At 42.2% G+C, this 16,123-nt stretch overlaps 1 protein-coding gene across 6 annotated transcripts in view; it reads left to right on the top strand.

The window, feature by feature from the left end:
• The first annotated feature begins 479 nt into the window (after positions 1–479).
• Positions 480–16,123, top strand: part of LOC136434614 (serine-rich adhesin for platelets-like) — a 27,322-nt gene continuing 11,678 nt past the window's right edge. For 3 of the 6 annotated variants that reach the window (XM_066427514.1, XM_066427513.1, XM_066427510.1), the window contains exons 1-15: positions 480–692; positions 2,984–3,044; positions 3,822–4,001; positions 4,762–5,046; positions 5,492–5,587; positions 6,051–6,266; positions 7,363–7,434; positions 7,963–8,172; positions 8,990–9,091; positions 10,185–10,349; positions 13,349–13,399; positions 13,897–13,962; positions 14,300–14,392; positions 14,687–14,836; positions 15,422–15,907. In XM_066427514.1, coding sequence (XP_066283611.1) covers positions 2,993–3,044; positions 3,822–4,001; positions 4,762–5,046; positions 5,492–5,587; positions 6,051–6,266; positions 7,363–7,434; positions 7,963–8,172; positions 8,990–9,091; positions 10,185–10,349; positions 13,349–13,399; positions 13,897–13,962; positions 14,300–14,392; positions 14,687–14,836; positions 15,422–15,907 — 2,224 coding nt within the window. In that variant the 5' untranslated portion in view covers positions 480–692; positions 2,984–2,992. Of the gene's footprint in view, positions 693–773; positions 1,665–2,983; positions 3,045–3,821; positions 4,002–4,761; positions 5,047–5,491; positions 5,588–6,050; positions 6,267–6,530; positions 6,790–7,362; positions 7,435–7,962; positions 8,173–8,989; positions 9,092–10,184; positions 10,350–13,348; positions 13,400–13,896; positions 13,963–14,299; positions 14,393–14,686; positions 14,837–15,421; positions 15,908–16,123 lie in introns of those variants that run through there. The other 3 variants (XM_066427512.1, XM_066427511.1, XM_066427515.1) reach the window with 3 other exon arrangements.

Raw genomic sequence — 16,123 nt, 5'->3', positions numbered from 1 at the left:
ATTGACCAAAAACCGTCACGGGTGTTGGTGGAAACAGCTATCAGCCATTTCGCATAGCATTTATACAGTAAAATTGTGAATTAAAGCCTGTGTGCATTCGGTATCAGGGCACATGAATAAAAAATGTACATTTGTGGTCTAAACATGGATGTTTTGACGTAGTGTAATATATTTTACATGTCGTGCTAAACGTTTTTTTTTATTTCAAAGCACATTTTTGTCGAGCAATCAGTGTGTCTTACTGATATTCTGCCAACGAAATGCTGTTACGTATTACAGATTATGACATTAAGCTCGATGCCAACCGCACTGTGAAGATATTCCGTCAGAGATTATAGATTGTACACATCAGCATAATATCAAATTCGCATCCAATAATACACTGGTAAGACTAATAAATGAAATGAAAGTTGTCGACATGGGTAAATTTGTACATGGTGATAATCCGCCTCCCGAGAAATCAACACGTTTTCGACCTCCCATACTACTTCTAGACATACATGAAGTTATATGGAGACCCGTGTACCCCGAGGCACCCCATGTCCTTAGTCCAGCCGATCCTACATTCTTTGTTGGCAGCAAGCCGCCATGTCATGGGTCCTATCTACGTGGACACTTCAATCTCGTACAGACAGAAACATTCAAAGTTCACCTGACATCCGTTCCATGCGTTCTCCAATGCAATGAACTAAGTGAGTACAACGAAAACTCTTTGTCGGAAGCCAAGGGTTATTATGCTTCGGCTCAATTGAATGTGCATGTACCATGTGAAACAGTTTGTATGTTCGGTTGGGAAGTTTTGAACAATCACGGCCTTGCCTGCGGAAAATTTACCGCCATGAAAACGTCAGTGTGGCCAAGTACAAACATGACAAACTATTTGGAGTACGTGGGCAAAGCTTTGTACATTGTGGTACCGTGACAACCGGTCGCAGTATATGTCTCGGTTTGTGGAGTTATAGATTTAATAATCCAGGCAAAATAACGCTGAAATGTCCTTGAGAGGCGTCATTTCATGTCAAAGAATAAAGTGGGCGACTGTTGTAGTTACACAAGGCTGCTGGAAACGCCGTTCGTGGTAATTTGACTGTTTCATTCATTGTATTCAACACATACTTCTGAGTAACAGGCATGCTAGTCATGCAACAGTGACTTTTGACAATATATGTCTACTGTTTATGTTACGGGTTAGACAGCTACAACAAATTAACATGCCACGACGACGACAGCTGTTTACGTTTGGGACTAGACTGTTACAATCGAATATGCAACGAAGAGAGCTGTCAAAATAATCAGATACCACTTGTATCTCAAACAATAGCACATGAATAGTCTGTACAAGCCTGGGGCTGGACTTATGTCTCTTTCTGCCTTAAGGGGTAACTAAGTGCTTCCAGTTACGGTTGATATAAACACTGTCCTTAAAAATGAACAGTCAGATTTGTAGTAGATCAGATTCTCTCGGTTGACTCATTGTTTTCGTGGTACCGGTCGAACCAGGTGAGTCGCTGTGACGTCACAACCGACCTTAAGGTCTACAGGTGTGATCACTTTCTTTCTTTTGTCGTGCGGGAAGAAAAGACCACTCTCGTTTATTCAAAACTACCGGCAGGCCGCCTCAAGGCACCAAGAGCTCAGCGGGGTTAGATCCGATTGCAAACAGGGTGGGTATCTTGAAGTCTCTACCAGACTAACTACGCCGGTTATAGGTAGAATATTTGCCAGGGTTTCACTTGCCGCATTGACCCTCTCTTCATAGCTGACTCCCTTAGCATACTATTCACTCTATTTGGCCAATTTCTATTTTTTTCCCAGCGATCCGCGGGGCCTGGTAGAGGCTAGGTATCTTGGTGTTTGGACAGTATGTATCTTATAGTGTTTCTTTCAACAGGAAAGATTTCCCCCGTAAGTATTCACTGAGATTCTTAGATAAGCAGCCCGCTGTAAATTCTTTACGATTCATACCAAGAAGACAGGACGGGACAAGACGAAACGAAATCAGGTAGCGTATACGTAGTAACATCGTTTCCTTGGTTACAGTGTGCATGGGGAATCTTTGTATACATCTGCGTGCATTCGTCCGTATATAATTACTAGTACCTGCCAATAATTAGCGTCTAGGCCAAAGGGACAGGGTGTGTAAACTTAATGTGAATATTGTACTTTTTAACAGGCACAAAATATCGCCATTATCACCCCATTCTACCTGCATGGTATTCTGATTATGAAGTCCATGGTTACACAAATCCAGTTTATGTCGCAGCGCGATCGCCGTCTAGTTGAATGGAGGGGGGGGGGGTACAGCGTGAGGAATATTTGTATACATCTACGTGCATCCGACCGTATATAATTACATTCCGGCGCACCTAGGCCAGACGGACAGGGTGCGGCAATTTCAAAATGAACTTATTGTAACGTAAACCTGTTGAAGAAGCATGACGTCTTCTCGTTAGATGGTAGTGCAATGCGGTGTTGCTGCAGCTCGATTATTAATGCTTACATGTAGGTCACATTTCCAAAGCGGGGCCCGGTCGGTCAAACTTGACATAAAAGACAACAAAAGACACGAAACGTTAAAAAATTACTCCTGACTATAAATTGTGTATTTCTTGATATGCATTTTTTAAATTTTTAATTAAGGAACCACGTATGACAATATCTAGGAATATTGTGACGTATTCATGACGTAGGGTATTGTTTACAGAAAGCATGTGTGCCAGTGGTAGACATGTTTTTTTTGCCACTATGATATGCACTGTTGACGACTGACTACGTGGCTCTCTTTTTTGTGTGCTGAACAATCTCTTACCCCGTTTAACGGTATCATTGAACTGCTGAAATTCGCGTTAGTATCTCCATGTACGACAGCTTTGGGCGACACATTTACAAACTTGCACACATGTAGTTAGCCCTCATCCAGTAACGTGTATAAGTATTGCTTTGGTGTGTTGGTCATATCTGTTGCTTGTCTGTTTGTTTTCAGGCTATCACCATGGATGTTGAAGGAGGGCAAAATGGTAAACAGAAAGAAGGACTCGGACCCCGTGAGTTTGCTCAATTCTGAATTTTCTCAATTCTGTACTTTCCATAGGCAAAGACACACACATGCACACACATTTGGTATTCCTTCATACATTCTGATATCATGCTGAGTACCCCAGGGACCTCTTTTTTTGTTTACTTCAATTCACCACAAAACAAGACTCATTGAGAGCCACTCAAATGATTTGGCTTAAACTAATTTATAACTGGGTTGTGATGACAGATGTTTGTTCACCTTTGGCTTTGACCTGAAAAGTTTTAGGTTGTACCCACCAAGGAAGCAATCACGAGGAAGCTTGTTCCCTAAAGATATAGTTCTAGCTAGGAAAGAATCTTTCAACATGGAAATTCCTTTTCAAACAAAATTCAACAAAATCCCAAGCATCTGAACATACCAAAATGAGATAATGGCAGAGGCACGTTTCCTGACAGCAAGTTCATTCTATATTCCCACAATAATGTCCTTGCCGACAGGGATGTACCTGTAGCTCAACTGGTAGCACCTTCACAGTTGAGCACATGATTCCAATTAGTCGGTAACTGGGAGACCCCGTTTCAAATCCTTGGAAGGTTGGGGCTGCACCCGACTTTTGGAAGAAACGTAAAATGAGGTCCCGTGTTCGAAGAGGAAGGGCTAGCAAACCCTACTTGTTAGGATATACTGAAACTACTAGGACACCGGACATCGTACGGGTAGTGCTGCCCCACTAGGCACTACAAGGTGAACAACAACAACAACAACAACAGCAACGACACGTTTCTTGATGATTTCTCCCCAGGGAGCTTCTCCATGAACAGCTTGAGACGTTCTATGCGGGGTCTACTGAAGGGTGGGAAGAAGAAAAAGGCAAATAAAAAACTCTCGGAGAAACAAACTACCGACTCTCGTGAGATCGAGAAGGCGCAGCAAAGCCATAGAGATTCGATTGATCTGAGCACCTTGCCTAATCAAGGACAATGTGAGTGTTTGAGTTTTATCTTTGGCAACATCTAAGTTCTGCAGTCTGTGCGTGGCTATCTCTCTTAACAATGTCAGTTCCTATCAATTAACTGTCAATAGGTTTAGCCTGATTAAATCGCTTCAAGTTGCCCTGCTAATGGTCAAGCCCTTCTGCGAGTGAGTCTCAATATAGCTCTGGTCAGTGCGAATTTGTATGCTGTATAGAGAGTTAAAATCATCTTTATTGTACTTAGAACAGACAAACAATACACAAGATGAATATCTAAAAACTATACAATCTGATGATAGTGTATTGCTTTGTAATGAGGTCGTTTTTAAGAATGGCGTACCTGTAAATGTTTTCATACTAGAATATCTTAATGAGAGAGCATTATTGAAGAACGTTTTTGTTCTTTTTAAATCAACGTTGAACTGTACATGCAATCGCCAACACAAAAGAAAACTGGACTTCCGCAAATTTTGGATTGAACAACCTGTCTTTGTCAAGGAATGAGCAATCCACTGCTTCTGTGACGACATGTTACGCAGATAGAACACGGGACTAGATGAGCAATAGGTCATAAGTTGCAGAAAGTCTATGTCGCCCCCCGTCTCTGTTGACAAAGACTGGAGTTGATCAGTTGAACATTGGGTCAATCCAAATTTTGTGTGTTGGCAATTGCAGTTAAACTTCAGACTGACTTCTGCCAACAAAGATGAACTTTCGAGTGAATGTCTTTTGTCATTGGATTTACTGCCGTACCGTTTGCCCCCTACAGCCTTGTCCAGATCCATGGAACTACTGGAGAGACAATCCTCCCTCCAAATCAAACAGTCCAGACATTCGAACGAAAGACTCATCCAAGAGTATAGGGACAGCAGCAATGTCATCCAGATGCAGTCGCTCCAGGGACAGGTCACACACGTAAATGATGAAGCTCAGTATCTTAGGAATGGTACAGAGCTAAAGCATACAGCACAAGACAGTGAAAAGCTGACTGTGGACAATCCAAATGCCACAGAAGTGTCTGTCATCAGCACGTTTCAGATCCACGTGGGAGAAGGTCAGTATGTTTTGATTACCAACCAAATCGTTAAAACACATTTCACATTTGATATTGACGCTCATGAAGAAAGTGTGAGTTGTGATATTGCCCTCAAATAATGTTACCAAATCTTCTGATGAAACCACTTCAAGAAAGAGTCGTGAAATTCAATTTCAAAGTCAACTTTACCTGCAAGATTCGTTAGAAATTGTAGTATAAAGTAGAGGCAGTGGTCCCCCAGTAAGACCGGGTTTGCAGCATTCTCTAGAAATTGGTCAGCAATAGGTTAGAACATCAACTCTTGGAATTGGTCAACGTAACAAGGGGAGAAAGTTTGCAATTGGTCATCTAGATTAAACAGAACCTTACAAGTACGTGTTCTCATGCGTTTGTAGTCGACATATGAGTTTTGCTCATTTCAGATAGATGAGTTGTTCACATGACTGTGTCGATTTTTACACAGGGAGCCAAACGAAAAGGCCCGGCTCATCTCATTTTCGGAATGACCGTCTGGACTCAGGCGTCGAGATATTATCATCGGACACGGAAAGGACACCCAGTAAGTACTAAATCGTGATTACCTCCATGAAGCGGAGTTATTGCTTTCAGTTGGTGTGGGTCTGTGACGGATGTGTCATTCTACACATTGGCATTTGAATACTAGGCACGTCGACATAGCAGGAAGTTGGGTCAAAAGTGATAGGTATCCAGTTGGCACCGTATTGGCTCAGTATTGTTGCTTGGCAATATATATGTATATGGCAATCCCTTATATTTGGAACCGCATTATCACAGTATTGTTGCTCAACAGCATGTATGTATGTGACAATACATTTTACGTTTGGGTCCGCATTGTTAGCAGCGACACCTAGCTGCACTGCAAAGTGATGCAGTCAGAATTACCCAGAAGGAGATGATAGATGGTCATCGAAACATCAGACCTAGTTAAGTTTGTGGTTGTGAATAAAGAATTTGTTATTCAGGAGTTAACTCTAGTTTATTCCAATGCCTAACTTCTGAAGCAGGTCTGTATGTATCGGACGGTGTGTCGGCTGCGCGGTCTCTTCGGAGCCGGTGGACAAATGACTGGGTAGTGCAGACAAGCGACGACAACAACATACACCAAGAACCCGCTTCCCATCTAGTGTTGCAACCGATACGGATAGAATTACAATCACGGCCAATCAGTGGAGAGCAAGTCAACCGAATGGGTGACCCTGGTGTTGATGTACGAAGCGGTAAGTGTATCAATGTAAAATACCTAGTCAAGGCAACAGTAGACTGATAACCGTCCCTCTTGCTCGACATAGGGACGTTTTCTCTGCGCCAATCCTGCAAAGCATTGGCCTTTTCATGACAGATCAATTTTCCTCATTATATATGGTGTTCGTCCGTCAGTATGACGAGGACCGCTTTCATCATTCATCTAGGGTAGGTACCTGAATCCCATCCCGTAACGATTCCCTGTGTTCGCTAAATGGCCTGGGCGGGAGGGCAACACTCCCAGTACCGATGAGGTCCTGGGAGGCTCCCGATTGGATGGTTAACAGGCTACGTTTAACCGAGACCTTCTTGCAGGCTTAAGCCAATCGGAAGATGTTCCCACGACGATGGCCCACTGGCTTCAACAGGAGGACTGGAGAAGATATTGTGGGAAAAACCGGCCACCAACCCGCGTGCCTCGTGATAGACGAGCCGAACTAAGCAGGGGCCAGCAGCAGATAAACCTGACGGGTCCCCTTGGCATCGTTCGTAGGAGCAGTTGAGTAGTTTGACGACCCCCTCTCTTTGTTCACGAGTAACACTCTGCTTCAACCAAGGGGATGCTGAATTTCTTCTGATCTTGGAGAAAAAGAAGTTCTGCCATTCGTGTGTTGCTCGCTCTTCCTCTTTGCTTCCTATTGCAGGACTTTGTGGACGGCGCCCGCGGTTCTGACTAGCTATAGCCGCATTCTTTGGCCTGTAACGATGTCTATCGATGGTCACGGTCTTGGTCGCTGGATTTCTTCATTTGTGACGCGGTCTTGTCATATGACTATGATGAAAATGTGGGCTTTGATTCCGCAATTAATTATTTCTGTAAAGTCTCATCCCTGCTACGTTTAGTAAGTTTGAATTTCCGATCACTACTAGTGGGAAAGCTGGGTCTGCTCATGCTTATTCGTGTAAGAAGCATTGCTTATGCTGGCACCGTATACCTTGCAGGGATTACTACAATTGCTCCACGTCAGTGCTGCTTCTAACTATCCAAGTTAGGGACACTGCTAATGGTATACATCAGTGATACTTCTACTAAGTTAAGTTCAGTATCATTACTTTTTCGTTCCCATGCAGAATCAGCCGACCCGCTGTTGTCAGGTGCTTCCCGTCTTCGACAGCCGAGATCAGACGATGAGAGCGGAAGAGGTCAGGAGTTTTTATTTTAGTACTTAGGCAGTTGATTATGGGGAATTTTCTTTCATTACACTATTCTATTGATGGAACATTATGATTTCTGTTGTACAAAATTTTTCATACCAATTCGATGCGATGAAACATGGCATTAGAAGCTACAACATTTCTGCTCCAATGAATCGTATGCTGGCTATGCAAACTACCACCAAAAATTAATCATTGATTTGTATAATCAGCATCTAATTATCTATTTAGCTATCAACATTCAAAAAAGTCACAACGTTCTGTCTAACACTCCTTCTTGAGTTATTTTCTTTGAAAGAATTAATGAAAGACACATAATTGGCCACTGCAGTTCCAAACAAGCAACTAGGGAGCCCAAACCTTTATGTACATCACTTACTCCTTGCCCCAAGGGCTTTCCAACATGTGCCTTAAAAATCCCGACCATATTTGCATGTGCGAGACCAACTCTAGGATTGGGACTGTCGGTTTCTTTGCGAACACCAAGCCGACCAGTTTCCGATTTTTTGTTTGCAGGTCGGTCTCAGTCGGTTGGCACTCTTCCAGAGCGGTCAGTTCGGAGTCAGCGTACGAACGACTGGGTCAGACAACTAGACGGACGACACGAAGGCAAAGGACCTGCTCACAATAAACGTCTGCCACCAGTACACATTCAAAGACAGTTGCAAAGATGCAACCTGGAGCCAGGCAGCCAAAGGACTGCCCCGGCAACTGGGTTGAGAAGCAGTGAGTGTCTTAGCAATTACTATTCTATTGAACCATTTGAAATTGTCTTCACTTCATCTATTCAGAGTTTTGGTATACAACCTAGTTCTGCCAGATCTTTTCTTAGTCACTGACGAAAGATAGCGGATGCTGTCTAAAACGTCTGGCTGTTTCAAAATCTTATCCAGTTGCTTGAGTAACTATTTTTGACGTGTCTAAGCAATTGCTTTTCGGTAAAAGAATTTTTTAAGAAGACTGTCACAATGACATGTATGAGTGAATGTTTTATGTTGCCATTAAGCCATGATATTTTTTGGATGTAAAAGACAGTGCTAAACTTTCTTCCAACGCTAAAGGTAGTCACGGATCAAATTTTCAACGACCACTGTCGTCTTCTTCAGGATCAATATTGACCAATCCGTGAATACCTTAGTGTTGGAAGAAAGTTTAGAACTGTATTATGATTACTACCAACACAGATGAGCTTCCATGATAATTTTTTGTATGTGTATCTAGCATTCAATAATGGTAGAAAGGCAAGTTCCCCTGCCCATCATCAGTGAAGTAAGTCTCTCCATTTCACTTGGCGGCGTCCGCGATGCGACCTCCCTGCGACCTAAATTCAATTCGTGTAACCCTCGACTTCATAATTTTAATGTCATGCAAAATGCTAAAGTAAACGTATGACTAAAAAGACAACAAAACACCCAAAGCGTTACAAAAGATGAAAATTCGTTAAGCTCTCTTGTCAAACCGCTCGGTCTCAGCGCGGTCGCAGCGAGGTCGCCGCCCATGTGGAATGGGGGCGTAATATATCGTTGTATGTCAACCTCTTTAGGTTCCGAGCCCAACAAACATCGAGACGATACCAACAAACATCGTGACGATACCTATGACCGGTTCGAAACGTTCGTTCAAAGTCTCGACCGCCTTCACTCAGGTATTTCATGTGTAGGCCATGTTAATTTGATTTGTGGGTGACATCCTCTGATAACCCCAAAACTGATCCGAGCGTGTGAAAAGAAAAGTTCGGCAAAAAATCTCATTATGAAATCTAAGTGGTCAGGAATGTTGAGCAAATGACTGAACACACGGAGCATGGTATACCGAAAAATAGATTATTCATTTTTGTTCTTCTACATCTTCTTTGACTTTGGAATTGACTTTGGGATCGTAAGACATTGCTATCCGTTTTTTTCCGATTACAGAAAATATATTCTCCATATATCTGCTCATTTTGAAGCTGCTTTGTACAATTGCATGGTCGAAAAAGTTTTCTTTGGAATCGGACGAAAATTGATGCGCGCGTGAATATAATGTCATCCATATAATCCAATCAACATGTCCTTATGTTGCTTACTGCTTACCTTTTTATGGCTTATGACCATCCATTTCTGATGATGTCATCTCTCTATGCCTTCTCATGAGTAGTGTTCTTTAATGGCTGGTATTACAGTGTCATCTGATTACTAGCGGGGCTCCTACATTCGCTTCAGGGTAGGGTAGCGAGTGTAGGAGACCAAGTGGTGATCGGATGGCACCCAGGCTAGCTGACATCAGCTAAACTATTTTTTCCCTTTCAGTTAATGTTCTGTCATGTCTTTGCCAACTAACGCATTTGAAATAAGTAGTACACGCTTCTCATGCATCTTACATATGGTAAATACCTGTTTTACCTCTTCTTGGCGAGTTACTGTGAGGAAAATGTTACACCCACTGTTTTACTTTCTTTTTTTAGATATTTTGTTCTGACTCGTACGTTGCTAGCACAATATCAAATTGTTTGTGTGTATATATATGTATGTATGTGTGTGTGTGTGTGTGTGTGTGTGTGTGTTTGTGTGTGTTTGTTTGTGTGCGAGTGTTTGTTTGTGTGTTGGTGTGATCTGTGCGCGCGTATGGGTGGGCGTGCGTATGCATTCTGGTTTTGGTGTTTGTGTGTGTATGTGTGCGTGTATGTGTGTGTGTGTGTATGTCTGTGTGTGTGTGTTTTAAAATGGTCGTAAACCTAAACTTTGTAATTCGCTGCGCAGATTCAGATGACTCGGAAAATATGCCTATGACGATGGACTACTGGCTTAAGAATTGCGCCTGGAGCAGATACGCCTATGTTGAGGGGTTCTGGAGGTATCCTCGCTACCGTCGGGATTATCAATGGGACGCCGCCGCCAACAAGCTGTCGAGAGGCCGCAAAAGCAGTTTAGTACAGTTGTAAACTTTTGTGATAAACAGACCTCTTGCTACTTACGGCGGCCATTTTGAATTTGGGCTGTGAAATGCTCTTGAATCAAACCATTATACTATAAGCCTGTATTGCAATATAGGTATGCCATCTTTGGTGGTGCATTTCACCCCTCTAAGATGAAATACTGTAATACAGACATGCAAAACAGGCTTATAGTACTCAACTGCAGCCTCGTTCTGGTGCATGGCCCCGAGCTGACCTAGGCAAATTCAAAATGGCCGCCGCAACTGGCAAGATATCTATTCTACATTCATTATGTTTAGCCATAAGTATGGCTAAACATATTGTTTTCTCTCATGTTTCTTCTTCTTCTCCTCCTGTCAAATCTTCAAATCGATTCATCTCTGTCATTTTTTGACCAAATGACCTGAAATTTGGTACAGAGGTAATGTAGGCAAAAACCAATGTGCGTTCTTTTCCTTTTTTTGATATTGACCTTGAAAGTGATTTTATTGAGGTTTTTAGGCTATTTTTAGCATATCTTGGCCTCCTGCGCCCTGGTATTTCAACCGAATGACCTGAAATTTGCTGTATATGTGGCTTGAACAAATATTTAAAGGACTACATTCCCATTTTTGGCATACATATATTCAAAACGATTTATTTTGGGCTTTCTTGACAATATTTGCCACTTCTGTCACTTTCAATACTACATATGACCTACAGGTCATTGACCCCGAGTGCCTTGCACCTGGCCAAGCTGGAAGTTTGCTTACGAGGAGGAAAGACCGGACATAAACATTTAACGTGATTATCGGGAAAACACCATGTTCCCTTAAACTCAGTGGTTAAATTGCAGTTTAGGAAATTTTATAACAGAAAACAAGTTAAATCAATGATTTTGTGAATGTTTATTCTAGCATTAGTTATTCCAGATATTTTCAAACTCCAAATTCTTCAACACAACACGGGAGATCGTTTCTCCTCAGACTGGCGCGACACTCCTGTCAAAATTGATTGATGATCTCTCTCTGCCGCCGACTTCATACATGATCAAAGGCGGGTGGTAGGCGGTGCGCGGGGAAACTTAAACATATAATGTAGCGAAGTGTTGCACAAGGAATTCTCACGCTGAGGGGTACATGAAATAATGCTTACAACATAAACCTCTATGAATCGGGCTACATTCAGCAATGGTAGACGGATTCGGGGCATGCCGCGCAAAACACATGGTCTCACTGGGGACAGGCGTTTTGGTCCCGCACGTTGTCGCAGCGGTGCGTCGCCGCTACGCGATCGAAAGCACGCCGCTGTCTGTCTCGGACCAACACGCGTCTCCCGTGATGTGTAGCGTCCACCACCAGGCCTTCCTACATGTCCTACGTACGGGCGTATGGATCGTAGAATTCGGCAAAAAAGGAATGATTAGGCCAGTAGAGTCAGTCCCCGGTAAGGTCAATGATTCGCCCCTTTGCGCTAGCTTGTAACGTTAAATGAATGTACCCTCTGGTGGCCAAACTTCACTGACAAACTTTCTCCCTATTATCATCATGAGCTTGCGTTAGTCTGGTACTAGTGACTATTATGTGCCGGGAATGTTTATCTATCGCACGCCTTGGAAGGAAGTTCAACCATGATAAATGGTCGGCCGTTGCGAAAATTTGGAATCCCATGCTGTTGATTTTCGTGATTGAATCTGTAAGAAAATATATTTTCATGTCGTTCATGTTTTTGGGACGGACGCCGGGACGGGGTGAATTTTTTCTATCATTTTCGTCCCGTTAGTAATGCAAATCGAATCGTGTTGCACAAGAGGCAAAACACTAAAAACGTGGGTCTTGTGGAGTGTTTTGGAGCGGGAAAATGCCGGATATTAGCGGTGCCGAACAGTGTACATCGTCGCGCGCGGGTGACGCTCCGTCAAAACAAATCCGCTGGTGGTCTAGCGCGGCCACCGAAAATAGGCAGAAACACACAGGAGGACTTAGCACTTTCGTTTATGAGGGCAATTGTGAAAATCTTTTGTTACAAATTGTTCGAACATTGAAACATTTGGATAGATGGTTTGAAACTGTTCTAAATAAAGAGATTTTTGTGTAGTTACGTTCGAAATGTTTCCAACGTATGTGAAATAAGTTCAAACATGTTATAAGTTTCAATTCTAATTGTTTGAACACTTTAGAACTATTGTGACTTAGACATTCTTTTGATCAAAATAGTTCAAACATATTACAAATATTATATTAAAACCCTCTCGGTGACTTTGAATTGACTCAAATATGTTGTTTTTGGTCATTTCCTTCGTCTCCTGTCAAATCTTCATATGTATACTATGGAAAACTTCATTCTTCCCTGGGGTTGATCTTTTTTAATTCAATTTTGAACTGGGTTGATTATGCGCAAGAGTGTAATTTTCAGCGGATATTTTTCGACTGGTTTACATGGAAATGGCACGGAATATCCCATTCTTGCAAGGGGAGGATTCTTTAATATTTCTTTCAATTTTGAGCTGGAATGATTATGAAAAAGTCCATTTTTTAGCAGAAGTGTATTTGTTAATCAATTAGTGGATATGGTTGTGGACTGGTCCATATTGTGTTGAGGTGCTACTGGAAGACTCAATTTTGGACTGGGGTGATTCATTTTTTTAGTGCAAGTATTTTAGAATGGTCCATTGTTATTTTGGGAGAGTCCATTTTTTGCATGGCGAGGAGTATGGCTAAACATGCTGTATTTGCTCGCAAATGTTGCCTTTCTAGTTTGATGATGCGTCCATATCTGTATATATATGTTTGTGTATCTACATTTGATGATATATCTATTTTTTTATCCACCTCTATCCGATACCAAACAATCAGTCAATCAATTTATCAGTGATTCATTCATGACCCATAATCATAAGGGCATAGCCTATGATTTAGACTTGGCTTTAAAAGCTTTCCGTAGCCAGGTCACTATCACTTCCACTGATTATCTAATTAGTGAGCATCACTCCTATTGGTCCACACATAGGATCAGCCGGCCCGATGACGTCACTAGACAACGAAAGGGGCAGAGGATATCGTAAGTAAAGGAATTTTAAGAATATTTTAGGTATTATGAAGTATTGTTTTTATTAAGTAGTATTAAGTATAGTATCATTAAATGTCAATTAGGTATCGTAAGTATAAGAATTCTAAGAAGATCTTAGAAATAGAGATCTAGTTGACATTGTTATGGTACGGTACCATTTTTAATCCGGGGCCCGGTCGGGCAGCTGGTGGGAACGAAAAACATGATGTAAAAGACACAAAATAAACAAACAAAAAAACGTATAAAATACTACTCCTAACCATATATTATGTGTTTTCTTGATATGCATTTTTCATTTTTCGTTTTCGCAAATAGCCCGGCCGGGCCCCGGACTGGAAATGGGACCGAAGCATTACTCGTGATTAGTTAAGTCACTGTGACCCTCTTATTTTTTGCATTCGGCCATTTCGAATGCATCTTACTTAAGAAGAATTGGAGATTGGAAAGTTGCACAAATCTAAAGGAAACATTTTGTCATCCATCTTTAGGTCAAGTGACACCAAGCTCACGGCATGCATCATCAGATGCAGAAAGCAACCGGGGGAAAAGGCAAGGTACGTGCAGGAACGTGTGTGGCTGAGTATCACTAAAGTCACAACAAGTAAATCTTATGGATGACATCCTCTGCAGACTCCAAATTCAATGCGAGAGGTTGGAAAAAACAAAATGGGTCAACTTCGAAATCATTCGAAAATTCATGAACGCGCTGATGTCATCCATAAGATTTACTTGCTGTCATCTGTCATGTTTTTGTTTGGTTTCAGAGGACTTCATTATGTGCTAGCGTTTAGTACGTCGATGATGCAATGGGTTTTCGCAAAAACAGTTTTGACTCATTCTCCTATAAGAATTATCTATGCACATTGTTTACCATGCTTGACTCATTTGCAGACTCTGCAGACCATGTCAGATCCCACAATGGCCACGTTTGGGAAATCCCGACATATGACTATTATGAGAACAGGCACCAAGGAAAGGAAAACGGTAGGTGAAGTTCCTCTTTTTTAATATCCATCTTCAAGGCCTTCGAGGTCAATGCCCCAAAAAGGTCCCAGAATATGTTATGAAACACGGTCATCTTATTTCTTGTTTTCAATTTCATGCTCTCTGTATTTTTGTTGCCTTATGAGCAAACGCATAGGCTGAATCTGTGAGGAATTCACAATTAATAGTAATGATTGAAAAAGAAAATCATGAAAACTCTCTATATTTCATGGAGGTACATGTATTATATTATTACATGACATCAGAATCTCCTTTGAACTGCCATCCATGTAGGACACTTTAGCTCTAGGAACCAACGGGAGAGGTCGTCCCAAAGATCGGTCAGATCCGAAAGGTCGAATCTGGAGGATAGAACCAGGACCCGACGCAAGAACAACAGGAGAACGCATGGAAGGAATCAACGGCGGGGCAACGCACATGATAGTGAGCATACTATATCGCAGCTTACAGAAACCTCTATAAATAGATTGGCAGTCTGTAGTGTGGCCTTTTCGTTCGGTTGCATTGCATGAAAGTGGCGTTCTCATTTTCCTTGGGGTTGGGGTGGGGGTGTGGTGGGGTGGTAAAATCTATAGGAAATTCTCTCACTTCATTGAGGGAAATATCTGGTCTTTTAACTAGAAAGCTAGAAAAGTAGCTTACCTCCACTGTGAATAGCTTCATCAGATTGGTAAGACACTGAATAACAAAATTCTTTGTACACAAACAACTGTTTTATTCACACCGACGTTTCGGCGACCGTCTGTCTGTAAACAACGCATTAACGTTAATTATCTGAATTAATGTATATAAGTGAATACCTAACTTTTATAGGACCGCATCTGTCAGCAGTGACCCCCTATACCTCCAGTGTAAAGTGAACCAGTCAGAATTACCCTGAGAAAGGTGACAGGCGGTCACCGAAACGTTGGTGTGATTAAAACACTTCAAGTTTGTTGTGTACAAATAATTTTGTTCAGATATTTTCTGCTAGCCTTCTAGTTTACTACGTACCCCTCTTCATCGCAGATGCCACTTCAGACGGTAGGAGTCGCTCGCGGGAGCGAGACAAAGAGAAAGGCACCTCAGAGGAAAAGATAAAAGGGGACGTATTCAGAGATAGTTCTGGAATTCAGCGCAAGCAACGAGCACCATTGACGGCTAACAGAGGCCGAGGGCAGACGATAGAGGCAAACGTAGAGGAGGACGTGGCCGGTTATGGAACTCAGTCCAAGCACCGAGCGCCGTTGACGTCAAACACAAGGCAAAAGATAGAAAGGAGCGTGTCAAAAGATAGTTCTGGAACCCAGTCCAAGCAGCGAGCGTCGTTGACGTCAAACACACGACAAAAGACAGAAGTGGGCGGGTCAAAAGATAGGTCTGGAACACAGCGCAACACACACGTGTCGTCGACGACTGCAAGCAGAGGGCCCGGGCAGAAGGTAGAGAGAGAAGTGTCGAAAGGCAGCTCGAAAGGAACTACAGGGACCACAGAGACCTTGGAGGGGGCAAAGGGTAAGTAGAAAGTTTACAGTTGGAAACGGCAGAACGTAATGTTACACACACATTCACATAGCGATGGCTTTCAATTCTGTTAACAACAGTACTAGTCAAGTAACTATTCGTAATTTGATATGACGCTCTTAATAAAGGGCCTTTGGCCAATCCAAGACCATTATAACAGATGATAGTCATAACGTAACTGCCAATGAAGTACAAAAAGTTCCCAAC

The sequence above is a fragment of the Branchiostoma lanceolatum genome, chromosome 5 (assembly GCF_035083965.1).
Source record: "Branchiostoma lanceolatum isolate klBraLanc5 chromosome 5, klBraLanc5.hap2, whole genome shotgun sequence".
In the NCBI taxonomy this organism is placed as follows: Eukaryota; Metazoa; Chordata; class Leptocardii; order Amphioxiformes; family Branchiostomatidae; genus Branchiostoma; species Branchiostoma lanceolatum.
This window is presented reverse-complemented; position numbering and strand designations above follow the sequence as displayed.